Here is a 22,950-nt window from a genome sequence, read left to right on the forward strand (position 1 = left end):
TTAGAAATGAAAACAAGCAAAACCTTTACTCTGCAAGAAAACCAGTATTTACAGTGATAAAGATAAGTCACTCCCATGCTCTAGGGCATGCCCCCCTGCCAGGATAAGGAGGGAATTTCCTTTGAGACTCTTCATGGCACTCCAGCTCTGATAATATAATGCACTTGTGTAGGCTGGGGTGTAAGGAAGGTTTCTGTCTTCTGATGTGCAGGGAAAGGAAATGAGTCTTTAAGTTCCTTCTTCTCTCCACCACACTTTTTAGGGTGCTAGAATGATGGTTTCAGAACACAACCCAGTGGCTGTCCTTTGAGACTGAACAGTTTCCTAGTGGCAGGTATTGAGCTAAGACCTCTGGGTCTTACAGACTGAGCCCCTTCTGTGCTGTTGAAAAGATCTGTTGCCAATAGTGGCATTCAGCAACTGGTATTGACCAGGAACTCCAGTTTCCCCAAAGAGAGAGGTGGTGCTTCATACTTTGGTGATATATGTCTACAATAGATGTGACTTAAGAATTACCTAGGCCACTCTGGTTTTAGAGTATCTGATGCTTCTGATATTTTCAAGATGCAGGAAGTACAGTACACACATTTTAGTGGGAAGGGCAATGTATTTTGCATGCATTTTACTCTGTTTTTATTTTTATTCAGCAATTTTAATTAAAGGAAAAATAGAAATGCAAAGCTTGCAGGTTGGCAAGGGATTTTCACAGTAGCCAGTCTTTATGCTGACAACTGTATTCGGTCATGTTAGCAATCCTCTGCTAGCAAGATTGCTGCCTGTTGGGCTCGGCAGCTGCAAACTGTTGAAGGGCAACTGTGTGACAGCTAGGAGGTGGGTACAAGCAGAAAGGAATTGTGTCCCATAAATTCAATGTAGCCTTTGTTTTGGTATTCTTGGGATAGAAAATGCAATGAAATTATAATTTAATACAGCTGCAGATAGCCATTAAACATAATCTTAACCCCACCTTCTTTGTGTATAATGAGATACAAACTGGCTTAAGGCAGAGGATAGTTTGAAGCACTCTTAAGCAGGAAAAAAAACCAAACAGACACTTAGCATATAATTATTGATTTAAAAAATAATTTTATCTTTCTCAGTCTGTTAGAAATTGGACTTTCACACAGGTTCGCCCCCTTCATGTGAAAGTTTCCCTCATTGTATGCTCTGAGCAATAGCTCAAGAAGAGTTTAAGCTGACACCCAGACGTGTCTCTTGCTCTCTGTTGGCAGGGATCTTTGGACAGCGGTTGGAGGACACCGTACAGTATGAGAGGAAGTATGGCCAGCGCTTGGCCCCACTGCTGGTGGAACAGTGTGTGGATTTTATTCGGGAGCGAGGTCTTACAGAGGAAGGGCTCTTTCGGATGCCTGGCCAAGCCAACCTTGTCAAAGATCTTCAAGATTCTTTTGACTGTGGAGAGAAGCCCCTTTTTGACAGGTGAGTTGACATCACCAAATTCAGGCTAAGTTTATCTCTGACATGTAAAATCTGACAGGAATGGCCTTGCAGCAGCTATCCTAGCTTACATGTTCTTTCCACACCATCATTCTCTTAATTCAAAGTGCTGCTGAGGCTTTCTGCTGCACGGTGTTGGGAGCAGAGACCTTCATCCAGCTAAGTGCTTGAGCAGAGGGAGAAATTGTGCCTGTCAGTCTCAATGGGGTTACTCCAGTGTTGATGTAACCACTCCTTGCCTGGTACAAAGGCATGCTGACTGCCTTTTTGCTCTACTGACCATGTCAATGTCAGAGAGCAGCAAGGGCCAGCTGGTCCGCAAAACCAGGTGAGCCAGGAACCAAGTGTGGTAACAAGGCTGGTAGAGGCAGCGATAGAGTCCAATGATCACCAGGCAAGTCTGTAGTGACGAGGCAGGGCCAAGATCAGGCTTGGTAATCTGTCCATGAGTCAGGGTCCAGGTCCAGATCAACAGGGTCTGTAGCCAGGCACAGACATGGCTGTGAGGCAGTGAGAGTTGTAGCTCTGACACAGGATGAATGGTAGGGGCTCAGCTTAATATCGGCTCCCATGGGAACAGTGTGAGCCCTGGCTCAGAGTGCTCCATCCAAGGTCAGCAAGGGAAGGGCAGCAGCTCTCAGCTGTGCTATCTCTATGTTGGCCCTGAGCCCAGGCAGTCAAATCATCAGGAAAGTGCCCTTGCAGCCAAATCCTGTCCATACTCTGTAATTAACATTTCCTTCCCTCTCTCATACCTACATGCTACTCAGAGAGAAGGTTGGCATTGTGCTAACCTAAACAGTGCTTTGAGAAATGAATGAGCTTTGATCCTAACAGAGACCTTGAACTCCAGGGATATTTGGATCAAAGGCTATTGTGCAGATCTGGCTCAATTTCTACCCCAAGTACAGAAGTTGGAATCAGATCTGGGATCCTGACTTGGAGACCTGGCTCCATTTTTTGCTGGACATCACTAGTACCACTTTGTCAGGTGATGCAGGCAGCATCAGGTGTATTGCCAGCACATTAACCAAGAGGTCACTTCCCCTGGACGTGCAGCCAGTCTTGACATTGCCAATTGCATCTCTGCCTACTGTTGCAGGATGAACTAGTGCTCTCCTGCATAGGCAGCACAGTGTTTGGTGTCATCTTGGGAAGAATATCCTTTAAGTTTATTTGGAACATTCTTCTAATTCTTCCCTCCCTTCAGCTTCCCAGACCACCCATCCTCCTGTCTTTGATTCTTAACCACAGTCAGTATTTGCTCACTAAATGGAAGTGTCAAATATTTAGAGTTATTTCCATGAAAAAATAAAGTTTGAAATCATTGAATTGTCTCACTTCTTTTCTTACACAAAACCTTTGTGGTTTTCTTTTTTGTTTTTGTTTGTTTGTTTGTTTGTTTGTTTTTGGGTTTTTTTAAACTTGAATGTCTGGGTGTTCTGGTTCTGAATTAGAATTTTCTTAATTGATGTGAAAGTGAGCAAAGTTATTTTGGAAAATGCTCACATTCTGAAACAGGAGTATCTACAGTAGGAATTAATTAGGAATGACAGTTTGATTTTCAGGTTTACCTTACTAACTATACTAACTTCATTATCTCTAAGATAAGCCAAGCCTCCTCCCAGCATTTTAAAGCAGAAAACACCTTTATTTCCATAGGCATTTGCACTGGCTAAATAGTTCAGTGCTAAGTCTCACTTTTCATAGAGGCAGTAAAGATCTCCATGAAGGAATTCCTGCATTTTGGGTAGCTGATTTGAAATGTGATAACTGAAGGTTTAGTAAAGAATTAAAGGAGGCAAGCCTAGTGGTACCTGAGTAGTGTGAGGGTTGAGAGTGCCCCGGTCATTGCCTTCTGCTCTTTCCACCATGTCCACCGTGACTTTGTAGGCTCAGTGCTCTGGTCTTTGATATGTGTAGGCACAGACAGTGAGAAGGGAGAGGCAGTTCCACCCTGGCTGAGAGAAATAAATGCTTCTCCTCCTAATAAGCATAATTTTCTCTATGTGTAACTAAAACTATCTGTGTATGGCCTATGATACTTAAGCAGTGGCAAATGTTTTCTGAAAGTGTGCAATACAGATGCTTGTTTTGAAATCAGGCACAGTGAAAGCAGTGAAAAGGATTTTTTTTTTTTTTCCTTTTTTTCCTTCCTGGTTGCAGTCAGTGCTTTTAGATGTCTTTTGCATCTACAGTGATCTTTCAAATGTTAGAGTCTGCATGCCCCAAGGTGGATCAGATCTCTGGGATGACTGATAATTGAAATATTTATTTTTAAAATACTTGCTTTTCCTATTTGTGTTTTAAATGCATGTGGATATTCTTACGAAAAATCAGATGTTGCTGTTTTGGAAGCACCTACAGCAGTCTGCTCCTATTGCACTTCCACTGAAAGTTTGGCTGGATTTCACATGGCTTTGTGGATGAAAGAATAACTGCAGCCAGTGCCTTGAAGCTGTAGCCTGGGCTCTGCTTCTGAGTGATAGTCATATCTACTATCCATGCCTGAAACTCCACACCAAGAAAGAGAAAAAGAATAGTGGAACTGACCTCATTTGTAAAGCATTTATAATCAACTGAACAAAACCACATCTGAAATAGCAGCATTCTCAAATATGATGAAGCTGTTTGTAGGAACAGCATTATCAGGATTAGTAGCAAGTGGTAGCTGCTGGCAGCTTTCTATTGTTATTTTTCTTGTTTTGCTTTAGCTGTCTGTTCCAAAAATGCTCAAAAACATATGTGCAGAAGAGATTCAGCTTTTAGATAGAGGTGAGGATTTGAAGCTCTGTTGCCCCATGGTTCTGATGTGTTTTTCTCAGAGTTCTTCAAAGACTATGGGGTCAATGGTGAGTAGTGGGGAGATGGTGATAGAATCTGTTTAGACTTCCAACAGTTGAAACCTTTGAGAAGGTCATCTGCGGAGATTAATAAGGTTGTACAACAGGAGACTTGAAATTAGAAGAGGTATTGCTATACATCAAAAGCTGGATAGGAAATGGAAAGGGAAAAACAGATGCATCTTCATCATTGGATGTGACACCTCAACCCTAACTTAAAGCAAAGGAGAGAGAAGAGGAAAAAGCAGTTCCTGGAGTGTGAGAGAAAAGAAAAGCTGATAAGCCAGCATAACAGATGGGCTTAGAAATGCCAGATACGCCAGCCTGGGAGAGGAGATGTGACTCACAAGCCAGGCAGCCATGTCAACTAGCAATAGCAGGCCTGGAAGAAATACTGTTTCCTCCATTTCTTTCTGAATGATTGATTAGGACACTTGGGAGCCTAGTCCATCAGACATGGGTGGGTGCTGGCTGGGGAGAGTATCAGCCAGTAGGGATCAGTGAGAGAATGAGAAGTTCTGTTTGATTGCACGAGGATGCAGAGGTCTATTGTTAGTGCTATGTGATCACTGTGCACTTGCCTGGACTGTATCACTCACATTTCTGATTCACACTGGCTGAAGAACCACTTCCTTAAATAACATGGACATAACCCTTCCATTACCTGTACTGCCTGAGATGCATTTATATCTTGATGAAACTGGAAACTTCCCTTGTTCTCAGGTGAACTCTCCTGCCTAATACAAACATGTGGCAGAACAGCTTCCTTCCGTGTGCCTACTTTGTCCCTGTCCCTAAGACAGACCCTTGATGTACCCCCAACAAAAGGCATAAATCTTTGGGGTAGCATGTCTTTCTAAATTTCCTTCCCTCTTCTCTATTGCAGCAACACAGATGTTCACACTGTGGCGTCCCTCCTGAAGCTTTACCTTCGAGAGCTGCCAGAGCCTGTCATCCCCTTTGCCAAATATGAAGACTTTCTTTCTTGCGGACAGCTACTCTCAAAAGATGAGGGAGAGGTCAGTGATCCTACTAGTCTACCTCCTTCTACCTCAAAGGTTGTTCCCAAGACTCAATGTAGTACAGCTTTCTTCTTATTACTCTTCAGTCCTGATTTAAATCGATGAAGTTCCTGGAAACTTTCCCCTGAATTTTCCTGAAGCCATGAATTGGGCATTGATATCACAGGCTCTCGCTTGAAGCAGGATCTTTTGTGAAGTCAGTCTTGTAGGCTGATGTTTCTTTCTTCTGAACAAAGCTGTTCTGTAGCATAATCAGCAAGAGATGCAAGGTAGGAGGTCTGGGTTCCTTTCCCAGCCTTGCTGTTGACCCATTAGCAAGCTGTATGAAGTCACTCAATTTTTCTGTGTTTTCAGTTTCATAGAACAGCATGTTCTGCTTCCCAAAGTTTTTGGTGGCTGAGACATTGATCAGTGTGATGATCTTTGTATTTCTTGGAGGAAAGACACTACAAAAGGGCAGGCTATGATATTACCCCCAAATGGTGGAAATAATGCTATGAATACTTTGCCAGAAGCTTCTTATGATGATCTTCTTTTTAGTTTCCAGGTGAGGGAAGGGGCTGACAAAAACCTCCAAGTCTGTAGCAATCATGGAAATTTTGATTCACTGCTTGGGAGGAGCAGGATAATTTACAATATGATTGATTGATCTGTTTCATCCATATTGTTCCTCTTGTGGTGATGCCTGAGCTCTTTGCTAACTGTAGAGGCACGTTGGATCTGGTCTCATGCCGGTGGAACTATGCCATCTTCTAAAACAGAGGTTTAAGGAAGCTGTAAAGGTTGTTACTAGTGTCAGCTAAAGAAGCAAAGTCCTGAGGCCTTATAAGTCACAGTCCACAGTTCTGTTCCTTTCCTGTGTGTGGCCTCAGGAGTGTGCTCACATCTTTATCTCTGGTGGAGACTGTAAAAACTGTTCCTTGCTGAGAACCTGGGTTTCACCTCTAGTTCAGCTGGCAGAATGCTCTGAGGAGATTCAGGCCTTCATGATGCCCATAGGAACAGGCTTGTTTGCATACATCAAATGTAGCATATCTGGTAATGTCAGTTTTGTACAGATAAAAGGCAATTTTGCTACTATCTGTACTCACATGACATATCCTCTAGCCTCCTTTAAGAAAGCAAATTTCTGTACGTGGCACAGCTTATTACGACACATGGATATGTGTCTGCATCCTGGACACAGCCACATCAGTGTGTCGGTGCACTAGTGTTGTTTTTTAATAAGTACAGGTATGTCTCTACCAGCTCCAAAACTTGCTCATTTTCTGCCTTATTGTTAGTCAACTCAGGCATTTCTACAGGGTGCTATGTTATAGACTGCACAATGGTTGATTTAACAAGAAATAGCAGCATTTCTAAGACAGTGGAGCTGGTTTCATTTTGGTCATAAGATTTGCAGATGGGGAAGTTTGGGATCCATTAAGCACTGTTTCACAAGAGTAGACACACTGCCAAGTTGGGCAAACATAATTACATATCACTGCTCAGCTTATTAATTATGTAGTTTGCCTGATTTTGCCTGCACAGGCTGCAGCAGTTTGGGAAGCAACATCTGTGTTGGTTTTGTGGGAGCAGGGCCAAACTCAAATGTCTCGTAGTGCAGTATTCTCTTTGGATTAGAAAGGTGACGAGGAGCACTAGATAATCAAAATTAAAGCTTACAAAATATGGTACTGCTGATACTACAAAGTTGTCCTGTCAAGCTGCTGTTGTAAACATAAGCTTTTTTGTTTGCTAGGAAAATCTGGACCCTGAACAAGGGCTGTTTACTGTTTCAGAAAGGAAGGTGGAGTACACACACCAAGGGTGGAGAGGTTGTACGTGCACAGTAGCGCATGGAGAAGAATGCAGCACAAAGTCATACCCAGCCTATACAGCCTGAATTGCCTCCCACGTGGAAAAATCTCCCTGCTCAAAAATGTAGTTTCATTGAAACCATAATTTTTTAGCACAAATTGATAAGCAGGGAACTTCAAGTTTAAACCTTTTACTTTTAAAAAATATTTTAAAAATGCAATCTATTGTTTTAATTTGAAGTAATATTGTGTTTTCATTTTTCACTTGAAAGTTTTGAATGAAACTTTTGGACTGAAAAAATAATTTTCTTTACTTTTGTGTACCCATTCAATAAAAAGAGAATTACTTAAGGTAAAACAGCCATTCAGGTAAAATTGTTGGCACCTCATGCTGCTACATTGTGTCTGTAGATAGGAATTACCGTGATGTTACCTTGGCCTAATCTCCACATGCAGCAAAAAATACTCTAGCACTGCCTTAAGCTTTCAATTTTTTATTCAGATTGCTGTTCATCTTCATTCAGCACCCAACTAATCTCTGGTGTTGGAATGCAAACAGAAACGTAACAAAGACCTTGGGTTCTGCTGAGGCCTCCAGGTATCTCAGCAGGACTGCAGTGTTAAAAAAGATTTAATTCTGAACCCAGCTGGTTGGGAGGAGGAATTGAAAAACAGTTTTAGAGTAAGAATGAATGAAAGATCTTCAAATCTCTAAAAACTCATTTGGGTCTGAGCTGACTTGACACGGTAATATTTTAGCTTTTGCTGCTGTCTTTACTCTAAAGATGCACACAGTAGTAGTTCAGTGGGCTAATAGCATGGTGTTGAGTTTTTAAAGAGGGATCTGAATATAAGTGAACATCTTAAGTGTTGCTTTTTTTCCAGCCCAACTAGAAGCTCCTAATTGGTGCTGATCTGTTACTGACTTTGCAAAATCTTTGGGTTTGGGACGACTCCTTGGAGAGGATGCATCTGTGGTAAATTAGTCATGCAGAGTTTTCAAGGAGGGACCTGCAAAATATTGTGATAAATGGCAGTGCAGTGCCTCTATTGCTTGCTAGTCTGCAGCCATAAGCATGATCAGTGCTACCGGTTAGTAACACAGCAGATTGTGTCTTGCATTTTCCTTTCCACTTTGGCTGTGGTATCACTAGGCTCAGCCTTCTGCCATCTCTTGGTCAGGTGGCTGGTGGGTATGAACCTGTGGCAGAGCTGATAAATGCTGCAGCAGGAGAGAAAGGGTTTTTTTTTAACCTGGCAGGTGTTTGTACCTTCAGGAATATGCAGATACTCTCTGTGTAATACCACATTTGTGATTCTTTATGACAGAGCATGGGTGATATATTTTTAGAAACTGTTTTCCTTTCAGGTAGCATCTTGTACTTTTGGGTCGTGTTTCTAGCTGTTCACAACTGCCTGCGGTTTCTGTTCCAAAGCCCCATCTTGCACCCAGTGGAGCCATGGTATTGTAATTCAGAGCACTTGAAATACAGTGCCAAATACCATCCTGATTTCTGTATTTGATATAATTGGGTTACAGAACAAAATTGAAGAGGGAATTAGGTCTGTTAGCCCACCTATTTCTAGTTCAAATTCCTCACTTGAAAGCTGGATGACCTGAACAGTTTACTTTAAACTTCACATCAGTAGCAGCTGTCCTTGATTCAAATGTGTTCAGAAGTCTGAAAAAGAGGACTGAAATTTTCAAAAGTGACTGGTCTTTTACGGGTATCTCCATTGTCAACACTGTTAAACCAGTGTAATTTTTAAGCTAAGGAATCAAAAAGGACTTACTGCTTTTAAGAAGTCTTTTTTAAGGTTCAGGTTTTTATTAGAAGACTTTTCTTTCAGTGCTGGAACACATAATAAAAAAGCGTGTATGCATGCAGGACATTAAGGATGGAGGCAGGAATACATACTGCTCTCTGGATCTTTCTGACTTGTCTGGACCAGAGGTATCAGGAAGACCTTGTAAAAGGGTGGCCCACAGAATTCCCTCCCTAGCAGTCCTTAATAAATCGAGGAAAGTTTGAAATGAATGTCCAACTGCAGTTTTAAGCTTGGAACCAGCTGCTTCTGGAATTTCTCCATCATTACTTAGCTTCATCATTAGTGAACAACTATCACTCTTCCCAAATGTGCCTGGATATCTGTTGTCCCACAAAAGGTTCAGTTGTCTCAAAAAATACACAAATCTGCAGGGCAACTGCAGCATTGACAGGAACGAGCAAATAATGCATGGGTCTGTGGAAGGACAATAGTCTTCTGAGTCAGAGGTTTTCATTAGATGATTTAAGTAGCTTCAGGGTTTTAAGTCACTCATCCAGCGGATGTCTCATCTTACTTCCTCATAAAATATCTGTCTTTACATTAAAGGTATGTCACAGCTCAGAATGACTGCAAATGGAAGTAATTAAAAAGGAGGTAGTTGAATTGGAATGTTGTTTAACTTTTTTAAGGAAAAACTCTCCTCTGCTCAGTTGAGCATTACAGCGATGTATTTATACTATATTCAATGCCTCAAAGTTTCAAACAGGCCAGGTGCTGAAAAAGCACATTTTCTGGTACATTTATACCAATGTCAGTGGGCAGACTTTGAAGACTAGCAGGCCTCACTAACTGAAGGTTTCTACATCAACCGTTAAGAGTTGAAAGGAAGTTTTCCACTAATTTTTGAGAACTGAATCAAGTTCCGGACATTGTGTTTTTGGTAAGGCACAAAACACTGGATAACACGTTTTTTTAAAGCAAAGCTTCCTTGTGTTATCTGTTCATGGTTTTGACTCTAGAAAGAGGTCTGGGTGGTACTGAAAGTCATCTCTGCTTTGCATCATTTATATTAATAGCTCTCCTTGGTTTTCTTGTCCCTCAGGGTACCCAGGAACTGGTTAGACAGGTGAAGAATTTGCCCCAAGCCAACTACAACCTTCTCAAATACATATGCAAGTAAGTGAAATTAATTAACACTTGGTAAAGTGACTAAGTTTTGTGAGGCTCAGTCTTACATGCAAATAATTTACTCTGAAATATGAATATTCAAACTCCACTTGCTTGTAAGTTGCTGCTACTATAAAGCATGTGGAGGTGAACATGCAGCCTGCTTGAAGGAAGCTCTTGGTTTATCCAAGAGCATAGCCAAGCAAACTGCTGTCACCTACACCCTTGGCAGCAGGCATGAATGAAAATAATATATTATTTATTTCAGAAGCACTTAAAGACCAGTAAAAAAAGGCATTTTTTCCAGGTACTGCACAGTTTTATGACATTTATGACATAAGCTGAGTAGCAGATGTAGTCAGAATAGCCACTCTGGCCTCAGCTCTGATTTGGAAGTGGGGTCAGGAATGGCTTCCCCTTGGAGTACCAGGGACTCTGCAGCCCTGTCTCCCCTCGTCTCTCTGCTGACTCTCCCAGTTTTTGCAATGTGAGCTGGAATGTGTTTTGGGAGCTGGAGTGGGCTATTACCCTAGATACAACATAGTGAATTTATGTTGTATTCTAGTCTCTGTTGTTGTTAGTTCCTTTATGACCAGTGGGATTTGCACATCTGGAGCAGGCAGTAGACAAAAACACTGACATATGAATCCCGTGACTTACTCAAGATGTGTCAAGCCCTTCCCAAGTGTACAGATAGATAGTATTTCTGAAATGTGTTTTTTGAATGTTTTAAAAAATTATTTTGTCTCACCATGTGTCTCTATAGTTTTTTGTTTTAATATCTAAGTGTCTGAGAACATGAATGGCTGAGGCAGGTGAATATAATTGTACATGTTTCAAAGTTAAGAACTGAGGAAAGGAAAGGCAAGTAGAATTTGCTTCTAACTTTGTGAAGAAAACTGAGGGTTCTTGGCTCTCAGCAGTGTCCACTGCAGGGTGAAGCCACAGAAAAAAACGGGAGTGCCTAGAAAAGTCATGCTGGAAGTAGAAGCATTCAAACATTGGCCAAATTGCAGAATCACAAGGAAGCTTTTTCCTTGCCAAAACCTATCCAATCATCCAAAAATTAACAGTAGTTAGGAAATGGAGTACAGAGTAGGACTGCTCACTTTAGAGGCCACTGAGTCCTCTTTCCTGCTGTTGTAGTTTTGCATGTCATTTGGTCCTTTTTACATCTTGGCTAATGATGTACAAGCATGTTTGTTACAGCCTTTATCTTGCTGTAACTTCTATTGGGAGGCTGTTCCCAATAACAAAAACATTAAATGTTAGAAACTTTCTGCTGATTTCAAGCTCATATATATGGATAGCCGTAGATTTCTTTATGTGCTGCCTTTGGCTGGCATGGTCTTTTTCTTGTGTTGATGTTTGCCCAGCTGGTGCATTCACAAGAAGCATTTGGGCTACCTCTTTACCTATATTGGTTTAGATTCAAGCAACTAAGCTCTTTCCACAGACTGCTAGTTCTCAGACAAAGAGATGAGTAAAATGTCTTTTTACTTCCGTTATGTCTGTAAGTGAAAACTGGCAGAACTTAATCTGTGTAATTGTAGAATTCCTATAAAAATGTGAAAATCTGTACTTTCATACCTAATAGAAGGCTGGATCCCTGATAGTTTGTTACCTTTGACAAAAAACATCCTCTTCTCTCTTGTTCATACACTAGGAGGGAGCTCAGGTTATTACTGAATATCTAAGCTGCACTAGGCCCTAGAAGCATTTCAGGTATCACGGTTGTATAAACACAGGACAAAACTGTTAATGCTCCAGAATGCCTACAGTCTAAATATGAGAAGTGACTTATTATTTCTCTCCTCCTTTGATTTTTCTGGGGGGACTTTTCAAGGTTCCTTGATGAAGTTCAGGCTCACTCCAGCATTAACAAGATGAGTGTCCAGAACTTGGCTACAGTATTTGGACCAAATATATTACGACCCAAAATGGAAGATCCAGTGACCATGATGGAAGGTAGGTACTACCTTTGTGACATAAACCTGTGTTTTGGAGATGTAAAAGCAAGTTGAAAGTTATGCACTTGTTGGTAGCTGTATCACTTGACTGCACCATCAGCAACAAGTCAAGTGATCCCTTACACCAGCGCCTGTGAGGGGAGGTACCAATTGGCCTCTGTCCTACTTAGCACTGGCCTGGGAGTGTCTTTCTTCTCTACTACATGAAAATGCCTTTGCCCAGTTATAAGTTATGTGAAACTCTTTTTGAACATACAGCTGAAATGAATGATCAAATGTTCTTCAGCAGGACTTTGTTTAAGTACCAAACTGCTGTTTAATATTGGCACATTTGGGTGGTTAGACAGATATCTGTAAAGGACATCCAGTCTACAATAAAAGAGGGACTGTAGTTATTGCTGTGCCACAGAGCTATAGCTAGGTGTCTTAGAAGTGTTGTCTTCTAAGCATGCTGCGTATGGGTTGGAACCCAAGAGGTAAGTTGAAAATCACCATTAATTTTGGAGGTAAAAATCTGAAGCTTAAGAATTATTTGCCTTCATAGGGCATGATCTCTGGCTGGCTGAGACTAGGGCTAGGAGGCAGCCCTTCTCCCAGGTGGCAATGGACCATAACTACTGTATTGCAAGTTTTAGCAGGGTCTTCGTATCAAATTTTGTGGGATCTTTGCAGGACTACAAAAAGACTTGATGGATTCATCTAGCATTAGGCACAGATGGAGAGGCTGTGCCCAGGATGTGTGAACTCAGCCCTGGCACCGCTACCTAGCTGTAGGGGACAGCTGATGTGGTGTTCTGCATGATGAAAATCCTTCACGGAATGCCAGGATGATCACACCTTAGCGGCAGCAGTGCCTTTAGCTCTGCACAAGTGACCTCTGAAAGGCACTGCAGATGTGTGCCCCACTGATGGCAACCCACTATAAGGTAACAGGCCAACTTCAGAGAATGACCTGATATACTGTAGCTGTTCAGGGACTTGAAGTCTGCCACAGAGATGTGGGATGTATTACTAAGGGCAACTTTGAGACCCCCTCGAAGGTGGGAGGAGGTACAAAAATTTGGGGAGGAGAGGAAAGGAATGCAGAAGCAGATGTAGTTATTCAGCATTACAAAGGTGGGGGTAGCTGAAGTCTCAATGTGTTGTGTGATGCTGTGACTTCCCCTAGTGGCCAGCTGGCCAGTGGTGATAAATCTTTTACAGCCTTGGCCAACAACGTGCTTTTTGTTCAGTTCTACAGATGACAAGTTTGGGTTCAGTTCACCTGTGGCACTTCTTTTGCAGTCCAGCTGATGACAGAGGTGCTTGTACTGTGTGTAGATGCTGTGGTTTCATGGTCTCTGCTAATCATCCTATGAAAATATGACAGTGATGCCATCTGGAATTCTGTATTACCACAGATCTGGAGTGCAGAAAAATGGTGATCCAGTGACTGGATTTTTAGACTTAATCATTATGTTCATAAGCAACAGCACTGGAAATGTTTTATTTTATTGTTAGTTGAGGATAGAAGATTGGTTAAATAGAAATAATGGAGAAGTGGGAAAATGCTTATTTTTTTTTTTAGCTTTAGGCTAATATGAATCTGAAAAGTCAACTGATAGAGAAAAATACTACTGCCATTCTCAACAAAAATAACTTTAATTGGGTCTCTCTTCAAACTTAGGCCATGAATTTTAAATACAAATATCTGAAGTTCAGCAGCTAAATTATTAAGAGTGACCTTATCTCCAGAGACGTTTATTTCTCTCCTCACGCAGACATAAAATAGAAGTTGTAGGTGAGCTCAGTACCTCTTGCTATCAGGCTGAAACTTTATTATTAAATTCAGGCTCTTAAACTCCTGAATATGTTAGTATTATTTTCTATTTCAGACAATGATTAAAGATAGAATTAATTACATATTTGCTCTTTTAAAGGTTTTCCTCTTTTGTACAGGAATGTTTCATATTAGGTTTGGTCTCTGTTAGGTCATAATGGTCTACTCCACTACTGGAAAATAATGACAGTTTATTTCTGTGGATTTAAATACTTTCAACTACTTTCTGTACTTGTTGTACACCTTCTACAAGCGCATGCGCCATACAGATGTCATACTTCCTCCAAATTTCTCAGTGCATTAAGAGTGCAGCAGAAGGCCTGAGCTGAAATTTCTGGTTCTTCAGTAAACACTACCTCTGGGCCCACCAAGGCAATGAAACTGGGTGCAACATAAGTCATGGAAACCTCCTGGTTTTGGAAGCTGGACGGAGAGGTGCTCCATCCCAGCTAATAGGTTAGTGTGTCCAGGATCCAGCGTGCGTCTCTGCACAGTGCAGTGCATGGATGCACATGACGAGATTGATGATGACTCTGAACCCCATGCCTTGTTGTGGTACTGACATAGCCTGTTTTCCAGGTGTACTCCTCCGTTGTCCTTAAAAGGTGTCCGTAGAAGGCCAATTTATTAATCATTGCCACTGATCATTTGTACTCTGCTAGTCAGCTACATTCATGAGCTGCATCCCTCACAGTCCCCATTTCCAGCACTGGGAACAATTCCAGTGTCTTGCAGTCCTGTACAGAAACGCACAGAGCAGTTGTTTGTACAGACCCAATGCAGTGCACAGTGTCTCACAACGAGACAGGGAGTGTGTGTCTGAGGTCTTCCATGCCTCACCAACTGCTTGCCTTTGTTTTCTTCCCACAGGCACCTCACTAGTTCAGCACCTGATGACAGTGCTGATAAGTGAACAGGGGCGAATCTTTGCTGTTCCTCAGGCAGATGTGCCAGTGAGCCAGCTGGAAATCAGACCTGTGCGTCAGCGCAGTACTGTGGAGTGGATCTCTGAGGAGGATGGGGAGGACAGCAGGTCGGAGAACAGGGTTCCCAGCCCCACTGATTTGCCTTTGAGCAATGCTGTGGCACTAGAGGCCACTCCTGGAACTGCAGTGAAAAACACTCCTTCAGACCACAGCACCAAATTGACTCAGCCTGCCACCAGCCCCAACAAAAGAGTGCAGACACTGCCTCCATGGAAATACTCCTTCCGTCAGCAGGGAGCACGGTCTGTGAGTCCAAAGCTTGGCAGCTCATCCTTAGATATCCCCAACCTCTCCTCCGGTGGGAACTGGTTGATGAATGGACTGTACTCTCTCCGAGGCCATCGCCGGACAGCATCTGGAGAACGAGTTAAAGACTCGTGTTCTTCCCAGAGACTCTCTACTTATGACAACGTCCCTTCATCCAGCCTGTCCCTCAGCACACACAGTATGGCCAGCACCACGTGGTCTACATCATCATGTGAAATCTCTGTGGTGGACACGATCAGCAGCTGCCCAGCCTGCCGGGCCAGCGACTCTTCTACCTTAAGCTCTCTCAAAACTGAGTGGGTAACTCAGGGCTCACTGTCTCAGAGTGAGGTCAAGACTGCAGATCTGGAGAACAGCATCGACGGATTTGAAGCATGCAGCAGCAGCAGCAGTGAACAGAGCAACCCAGCTGCAGCTTCCAGAGACTCTGTCAAATGCTCTAAGGCCTTACAGAGCTTGGTGGTGGAGCTGAAGACAGAACTCAGCAAACAGAGGACTGAGTATGAGAGTAGTATCAAAAGGTAATGTTGTCTGTCAGCATTACCCCTGTTTGAACGTTGGTGTGGGCTACTAAGTGTGTCAGATTTTTAGACCTGGAATTTGGGTTTGGGAGACAAGAGACTTCGTTATGATCTTTCCTGACTGCTCTCTGAATCCAACTTTTATCTCTCTGCTCTAAGAGAGGATCAAAAAAATGGCATTTCTGTCACACAGGGAATTCTAGTATTTTCACATTCTATGTTTTCAGTGGAAATCAGAATTGCTCTTTGTCAGTGGCCTGAGAGAAACAACAAAGCAAACATCTGTCTCAGAGGGACTGAGTCCCAGGGTGGAACTCTGTCGGTCTGTACAGGTGCTAAGATTTGTACCATGTTAGTCTGACACTGGGGGTTTTTTGTTACTTTTCCCAACAAAAACATTCTTCAGGAAACTGATTTTGACCGTTCTTCAGGGTTTTTTGTGATGGTGTTGGGACTGCATCTTAGTGACAACTTTTGCAGCAGCCCTTTCGTGTTGAACTTCTAGAAACCTTGCTTTTGATTTTTTGATGTATTTGGTGGTTCTTTGCTCACTTGGCCAGCTACTCGAAGCAGCAGCAAGGTGGTACTTGCGCAGCAGATATGTGAATTGTGCAAGTATTTGCTCACTCTGGTGCGACTGCTGGTGTTGTACTTTTAGATTTATGCTCAGAAAAAATTTCCAGTTTTCAGGAGAGGTGTGTGTGAGGGCAGGGGCTGTAGGAAGTAGAAAGTATTAATAACTAGGAAGTCATATTTATTCAATTTTGTGAGTTAGTATATTAGGTATTTAGGTAAGTTCTTAATAGAATGACTTTCAGGCCTGTATTCAGGGAAATATGTACATGAAATATTGTTGCTTAAAGGAATTAGATATGGTTTAACATACAACGATACGCAAAATTGTATACCATGTTTTAATTCAGAAGAATCATCATTGGCCTGGGCTCTGCAGCACTGGCACCTGGCACTGAAAAAGGGCTGTAGTCCTATTTCTTACAAATAGTTGAGTTCTCAGCTTCATTTGTGTGTTATTACTGGTATACTACTTCAATTATTACAACTCTAGTAGCATTTACATGCCTCAGTCTATCTCCAGACAGTCTCCCAAACATGGTACCAAGAGCACATATGGCTGTTTGTAGGGATTGTAGAGAACAGCTTTGTGGTACATGTGCCCCTTTTTTCTCGTTTAACTGATTTCTCAAAAATGTATCTGAACTGTGACCTCTTCCAGTGGGCCAGCTGCTATGATAGGAATTTCAGTTGCTACCTTCCTGCTTTATGATCTCCTGTGGCAGTGGCTTACCAGCCTCTGCAGCTTTTCTGTCTCTTGCATTGTCCTGCCTTGGTATGTGACACTGGAAGGAGAATCAGGCCACGTAGCACTTTCAGTTCCCACCCAACATCACGGGGTACGAGAAAGGGGAAAAAGTGTCTCTCCCTTGTTGTTTCAGAAGAGCTGATGAGAAGACCAGTTGCTAGCATAGTGTGTTGGAAAAGGTTTGTGAATGAGGATGGTAATTCATTTTTTGGTTTGTGGGTTTTTTTGAGCTGCCCTACCAATGCAGAGTGGAAGGGAGGTGAGGGTACATGCATTGCATTTAATTCTGCAGAGCTGCCCTTGCAAGCCTCGTTGCAGGGATAGAGAGTAATAAACCAAAAGTAGACCAGGCTGCAAAATGTGGAAATCTGTATCTGCACATTTTTACCTGCAGCCTTGGGGAAAAGAGATGGCTTTCCATCTGTTATCAGTAAAACTGTTCCAACAGGGACAGCTGTTGACATCAGAGATATCCAGGAAGACCTGTCCTTCATTCCAGCTATTCAGCATTTTCAGCTCTTTACACCTGCCTTTCTCCTTCAGCAGGACAGGGCCAGAGAGCACTGTGGCTGGAGGGAAGGACTAAAAATTGGCCAGGTCTCACAGCATAGAGTAGCCAGGAGGAAAATGCCTGATGAACTAATAGTTTCATAAAACCAGGCAAGATGCAATCACTGCCTTTTTGTATTAAACAGGATGACTCCAGCTGTTCAGGATTACAGCCTCAAGGATCTTGCTGTCAAGTCAATGAATTTCAAGCCAAGTTTTTCAGCTCTGAAAATTTTGCAATGTTTTTACTGTATCTGCAGCAATTTACATGTGCAAAAAATATGTTCCTTTTGAGACCGCATGAAAGTCTGCTCCTGTTGAAAGACAGGCACTAACTAGCAAAGAAGGGAGGCTGCTAACAGGAAAACTTTGGGCAGCCTCACTAGCTTTACTTTATTGAAGATAATTTAGTCTCCAAATGTTAATAATTAGTTCCTTTATGGTTGTACATGTGCTTGTGTGGTTTGCAGAACTTCATGTGTGTAGCAGGGCACGTTTTAATGAAGGAATATGAGCTTTTTGTTGGCACATATATTAGTGGAGGGAAAGCAGAGTTAGTACCTGCCTGGGGCAGAGGTAAGGAACACTTGCTGATGGAAAAGCTGTTATTTATCATCATCAACTGCCCATTTTCTCTCTCTTAGTCACAGGGAGGCAAGTTTTATGGCCTTCCTGTAACCAGTCTGTTCCAGAGCACTTCTCCCTCGAGGTTAGTATAATTATCAGGCATTCTCTGTTGAGTTTCAGTAATTCACATTTACCACCTGGGACTCTTAAGAAACTGGAACTGTCTTGGAGAGGACTATTATGTTGTGTATGTAGAAATGCAGTAAGTAGTGTGACCCTACATAATTCAGAACACGGACAGCTATTCTAGGCTGCTGTAGCTGACCCCCTAAGCTTTGTGGTGGAAAAATTTAATTGGTAGAGCTGTATGATGTAACAAAAAAGTCATAAAGGGGGGGTGTGTGTGGAGAAGCACTCTAGCTTCAGCAGAGTTCTCTTGTATTACAGAAGACAGCAACTTGGGTGATAAACATCATCTGCCTTCACTGAGATGGGCAGTAATTTGCAGAAATAGTTCATCAGTGCAGCTGTTGGTCTGCTGGACTTGGTGATCAGAAAACCAATGTGTGACTTTTTAATTTGTTGTGGAAGTTGTGACAAGGATAATATTGCCATCCCTAGCTGTATGTGAAGTAAGAGTTTAAGAGATGCACTGCATTGCCTGCATTAATTGCCTCTTGGTGGTCACAAAATAGAATTCAGGCTGTTCTGTGACTGTCACAGTGGTCCCTTTTTTTGTTGTTGTTGTTGTGGAATCTGTAGGGTGTTCTTGTTGAGTGTCAGTTACTCTAAAATTAACCCTTTCACAGAGAAGCCAGGCACCCCAGCTTCACAGTTAGCTATTATACTGATCAATGAACTTAAGAGGGGTGGGGTTTTGGTTTTTTTGAGGGGCATAACTTTTTCTAGGAAAAGCGTAATGTACCCTTTCTAAATATTCTAGTAATCAGAAATTCCTATCTAGATATACCCTCTCCTTTGTATTAGTACCATTACTCTGTCTTGTGATTGGGAAACATGATGGGGAGGACAGCAAGTGATGTGCCCTCTGTTCTGTTTTCAAATCAAAAAAACCCCATAAACCTTGTTTTTCGATTTCCTTAGAGAAAAGCTCCAAGTCTTGCATGACAGCTTTGTCCACAGAGAAACTTATGGTTCATTTTTCAGATATTTCCTCACATGAAATACTGGGTTTTACAACATCTTGTACAGTATGACAAGCTCTTATTCCCCCAGCCCAATGTTACCGTCAAACTTTACCATAAACAGATGGTGCAGAAGGCCTGTGACCTCATTCCTACCCAACCTCCAAGGATGTTCCTCTGTACTGGATATCCATGTAGGGAAACATGGAGGTTAAAAGATTATTTTGGAATCATATATTTGAACTCAGCCTAAATGAGGAGTTAATACATCTCCTCGGACATTTCATTTGTTGTACAAAAGTAAGCATTGCATTGTAAGATTTGAGCATATTTTCTCAAGGGTCCAGCTTTCAAGGAGTTTTTGTCAAACTCAACATTAATGAAATGGCAATTACTGCCCTCCTTTAAGATTTTTTCTTAGAATGATGATATTTTAGCTCTAAGTGGAAAAACTTACATTTATTATAGCTATTGGCAGTATTTATCCAGCCTCTTAAAAAACCTGGTTTTTTCTTTTCTTTTCCCTTTGATTTTAAGAATTGAAGAAACAAGTGCAGACCTGAAGAAACAAGTACTTAGGTTAGAAGAAGAACTGGACCAAGAACGAAAGAAGTACACAATGCTGGAGATAAAGCTGAGGAATTCTGAACGTGCTCGTGAAGATGCTGAGAAGAGAAATAACCTCCTGCAGAAGGAAATGGAAGAATTTTTTTCAACATTAGGATGTTTAACTGTTGGGAGTCGAAGTGCTAAAGTCGCCAAGTAGAACAAGCTGCTGTACAGCACAGAAAATTCTGTTTCTGGCCAAACCAGTGAAAATGCACATTTTGTTCTGGTATACTCATGTATCATGAGTAATTCTACAGTGATTGTGCTTTCAGTGACACTTGCTTTGTTGTCTTTACATGTGCTGTAGTATTTGAGCCACCTGGGAATGACTGAAAAACACAACGCTTGAAAGTTTAGATGTCAGATTGCCGAGAAAGAGTGGGCAGCCTTTTTACCCATAAATCAAAAGACAGCATTCTTCATAGCTGTACTGCTCCCATCTCTGGATTTACTGCACCATCCTTTTGCTGGCTCAAGGACAGTGGAGATTCCTGCAAGGTGGGTGGGATGGTCAGAACTGATGGACAGGCTGAGCCTGCAGCTGAGGGCTCCGACACTTGCACTTGGGAAAATGGCAGTTCCAGTATGTCACCACATTCAATGTGGTTTAGCATATGGATTTAATGAGGTATTTTTTCTCCCCAGCCCCTACATAAAGTTTGTTAAAATTTCTCATTAAAGTGGTATTATTTTACAAAGATAGTGTGAAAACAAAGTCTACAAACAAGTTTAAGGTACCAAAATCTGGACAATTAACTAAAATTGTCCCTTATCCACCAAACAGTTCTAGTGTTTCACAAAAATGCAACTTATTAAACTATATATGATTAATAATCAGATTGGCCACACAAACTCCATGGAACTTTAAATATGCACATTTTGCCTTAGGTATCTGGGGGATTTGAGCCAAAAATAGAGCAGTATTAGCTGCAAGAAAAAAATCTCATGAGTGAGTTGATATGTACTGATCATACATCAAGGTAGGAAAAAAAGATTTTTATCATCAAAACACATCCAATTGCTGAGGCTTTTTATGTATAATACTTAAATAACAAAACCTAGGGTAAGAGAAATCAGTGCAATTTGTGGTGGAAAGGGGGGAAGGGTGGAGCTCTATCTTTAACCTTCCCAGGACAATTTACATTTAGCTGCCTTCTAACATTTCTCATGACATCAGCTGATTTTTTAATAGTTTAGTTCACAGGGAGACGAGGGGACAGGACGAATACAACAAATGATCCAGCAGCCTACATTCATTTCTTCTACTAAAGAAATGTCATTAAGAATGAAGCTGTAATTTCCAGTAACTAGCTGCTAGGGCTCACTGCGCCATCAAGGGACTGTGAGAAGTTCTGCCTAACATTTCTAGTGCTCCGAGCCACACAGAGCCTGCACACAGAAAACTGTTTCACCAGATTCAGCTTGAACTCTGCCAGCCAGCCCAGCACTCACAGCACTGTTCACTCTCTCTTGGCATGTATCTCTGATATCTTGGGCAGCCTGAGTCTCACGGGAGAGAGATTTTTTTAATGGAAAAGTGGCACAACAACATGACCTGGCTAAACTGTAGCTAAGGTTCTTGCTTTATTTAATTATTTTCCAAAAATGACCTGAATCTGTCTTTTCTTACTAGAGAATACATCTCAGTCTGGAAATAACCTTAGAATGGGCTTTTTTATGTACCAGCTTACACTTTTCAGTATTGATTTTCTCCTCGTCATATTACAGATATCCAGATATTTCAACATTTAAACATCTAGAAGTTACCTTGTTTCTACCTCACTGTGATGCTTCTCCTTCCTGTAGAGATGTAAACCATTTAAAGCCAGTGAAAAAACAAAAAACAAACAAACAAAACAAAACAAAACAAAACAAAACATTTCAACATATTCTTTCCTAGTTAAGTCAAGTCAAGGAAGGTAAGCCTTGTGGAGAGGTTAGTTCAGTTATTTCAAATCATTTTCTCTTCTTCCCAGCACATCCAGCCGAGCGGGACCCCGCGCTGAGGCCGCCACGGGCGTTGGGCAGGAGCAGCGCGCCCCCTGCCGGCAGCAGCGTCGCTTCTGCCTTTTTTTTCACGCAACTCCCCCCGCTTTGTTTTGTTCCCGTCACAACTGATCCTGCAAGGAACACCATAGCTTGTTTAAAACAGCCGCATTAAGATGCATAATGTTGCAACTGTTGTAACGATGGTTTTGAGCCAGGAGCAGCACAGCAGGTTAGGTGTGTCAAGCACTATGCCACTCATCACAAACCAAACCTTACTGCTAGAAAAATTACCTGCAATTAAAACATCAGGACTGTTAAAAATAAAGTTTCTACTGTCTGAGGCATTCAATCCAAGTAGTAGTAGCACCCAGATTATTTTAATATCCTCTTCTATTCCCACCCCCAACATGTACCTTTCACTATATCCATCCTGGCAGCCCACATCCCTGAGACTGTTTATGTTGCATTATCTCCTTGCGTATCAAGTGCTCCCTTTTAGTTCTGGCACACTACAAACTTAAGAACCAAGCTGTGCCAACTGGAAGCCTAAAGAACAAATATGCAAGACAAACACTAAAAACTCGATTATTGGCTAACTCTCAATGAAATGAAATGCAGCTGGAATTCTAGATATTATTTAACTATTTAAGACTAGGTAACCACTACAGATAGCAGAACTGAGAAAGAAACCTGTCTAACCCAAATCTTCAGCTCCGGGATAGGATCATCTCTCGGCTATGTAGCACTGCATAACCTTACTCTGGCATCCAGTATAAAATTCACAAATGAAACTGTACTCACTCAACTTTTGTACTCATTTGACTGTTGTGCTCCAGAAACAGACACCCATTCTTCTTGCTTACGAGGGATAAATTTCAGGTCCTTTTGAAGGTGATCTATTGCAGTAAGTAAAGCCTCCAAGAAGCTGCAAACTACCCAGTTCATCTTAAAAAGCACGGTAGGATGTTAACTAACTCTAAAGGACTGCAACAGGAGGATAATGTTCATTTCCCATCATGGGCAATTATGCAAGAAATGGGAACACACCTGCACTGTTGTACACAATCTCATGAAACAATATGCCCTTATTTGAGGAAGATGATACAATCTTCCTAGCCTTACCTCCTCCTTCTGTACTCTCTTTCCTG

The 22,950-nt window shown here is 41.8% G+C and overlaps 1 protein-coding gene across 2 annotated transcripts in view; it reads left to right on the forward strand.

Moving 5' to 3' along the window:
• ARHGAP22 (Rho GTPase activating protein 22) overlaps positions 1-19,970 on the forward strand; it is a gene marked incomplete at both ends in the record, with an annotated part of 139,565 nt that extends 119,595 nt beyond the window's left edge. For both annotated transcript variants that reach the window (XM_080348353.1, XM_080348354.1), the window contains 6 exons: positions 1,233-1,440; positions 5,188-5,320; positions 9,995-10,068; positions 11,906-12,027; positions 14,719-15,622; positions 19,742-19,970. In XM_080348353.1, coding sequence (XP_080204479.1) covers positions 1,233-1,440; positions 5,188-5,320; positions 9,995-10,068; positions 11,906-12,027; positions 14,719-15,622; positions 19,742-19,970 — 1,670 coding nt within the window. The remainder of the gene's footprint in view (positions 1-1,232; positions 1,441-5,187; positions 5,321-9,994; positions 10,069-11,905; positions 12,028-14,718; positions 15,623-19,741) is intronic.
• Between the last annotated feature and the right edge of the window lie 2,980 nt (positions 19,971-22,950).

The sequence above is a fragment of the Nesoenas mayeri genome (genome assembly GCF_963082525.1).
Source record: "Nesoenas mayeri genome assembly, chromosome: 7".
Taxonomy (NCBI): Eukaryota; Metazoa; Chordata; class Aves; order Columbiformes; family Columbidae; genus Nesoenas; species Nesoenas mayeri.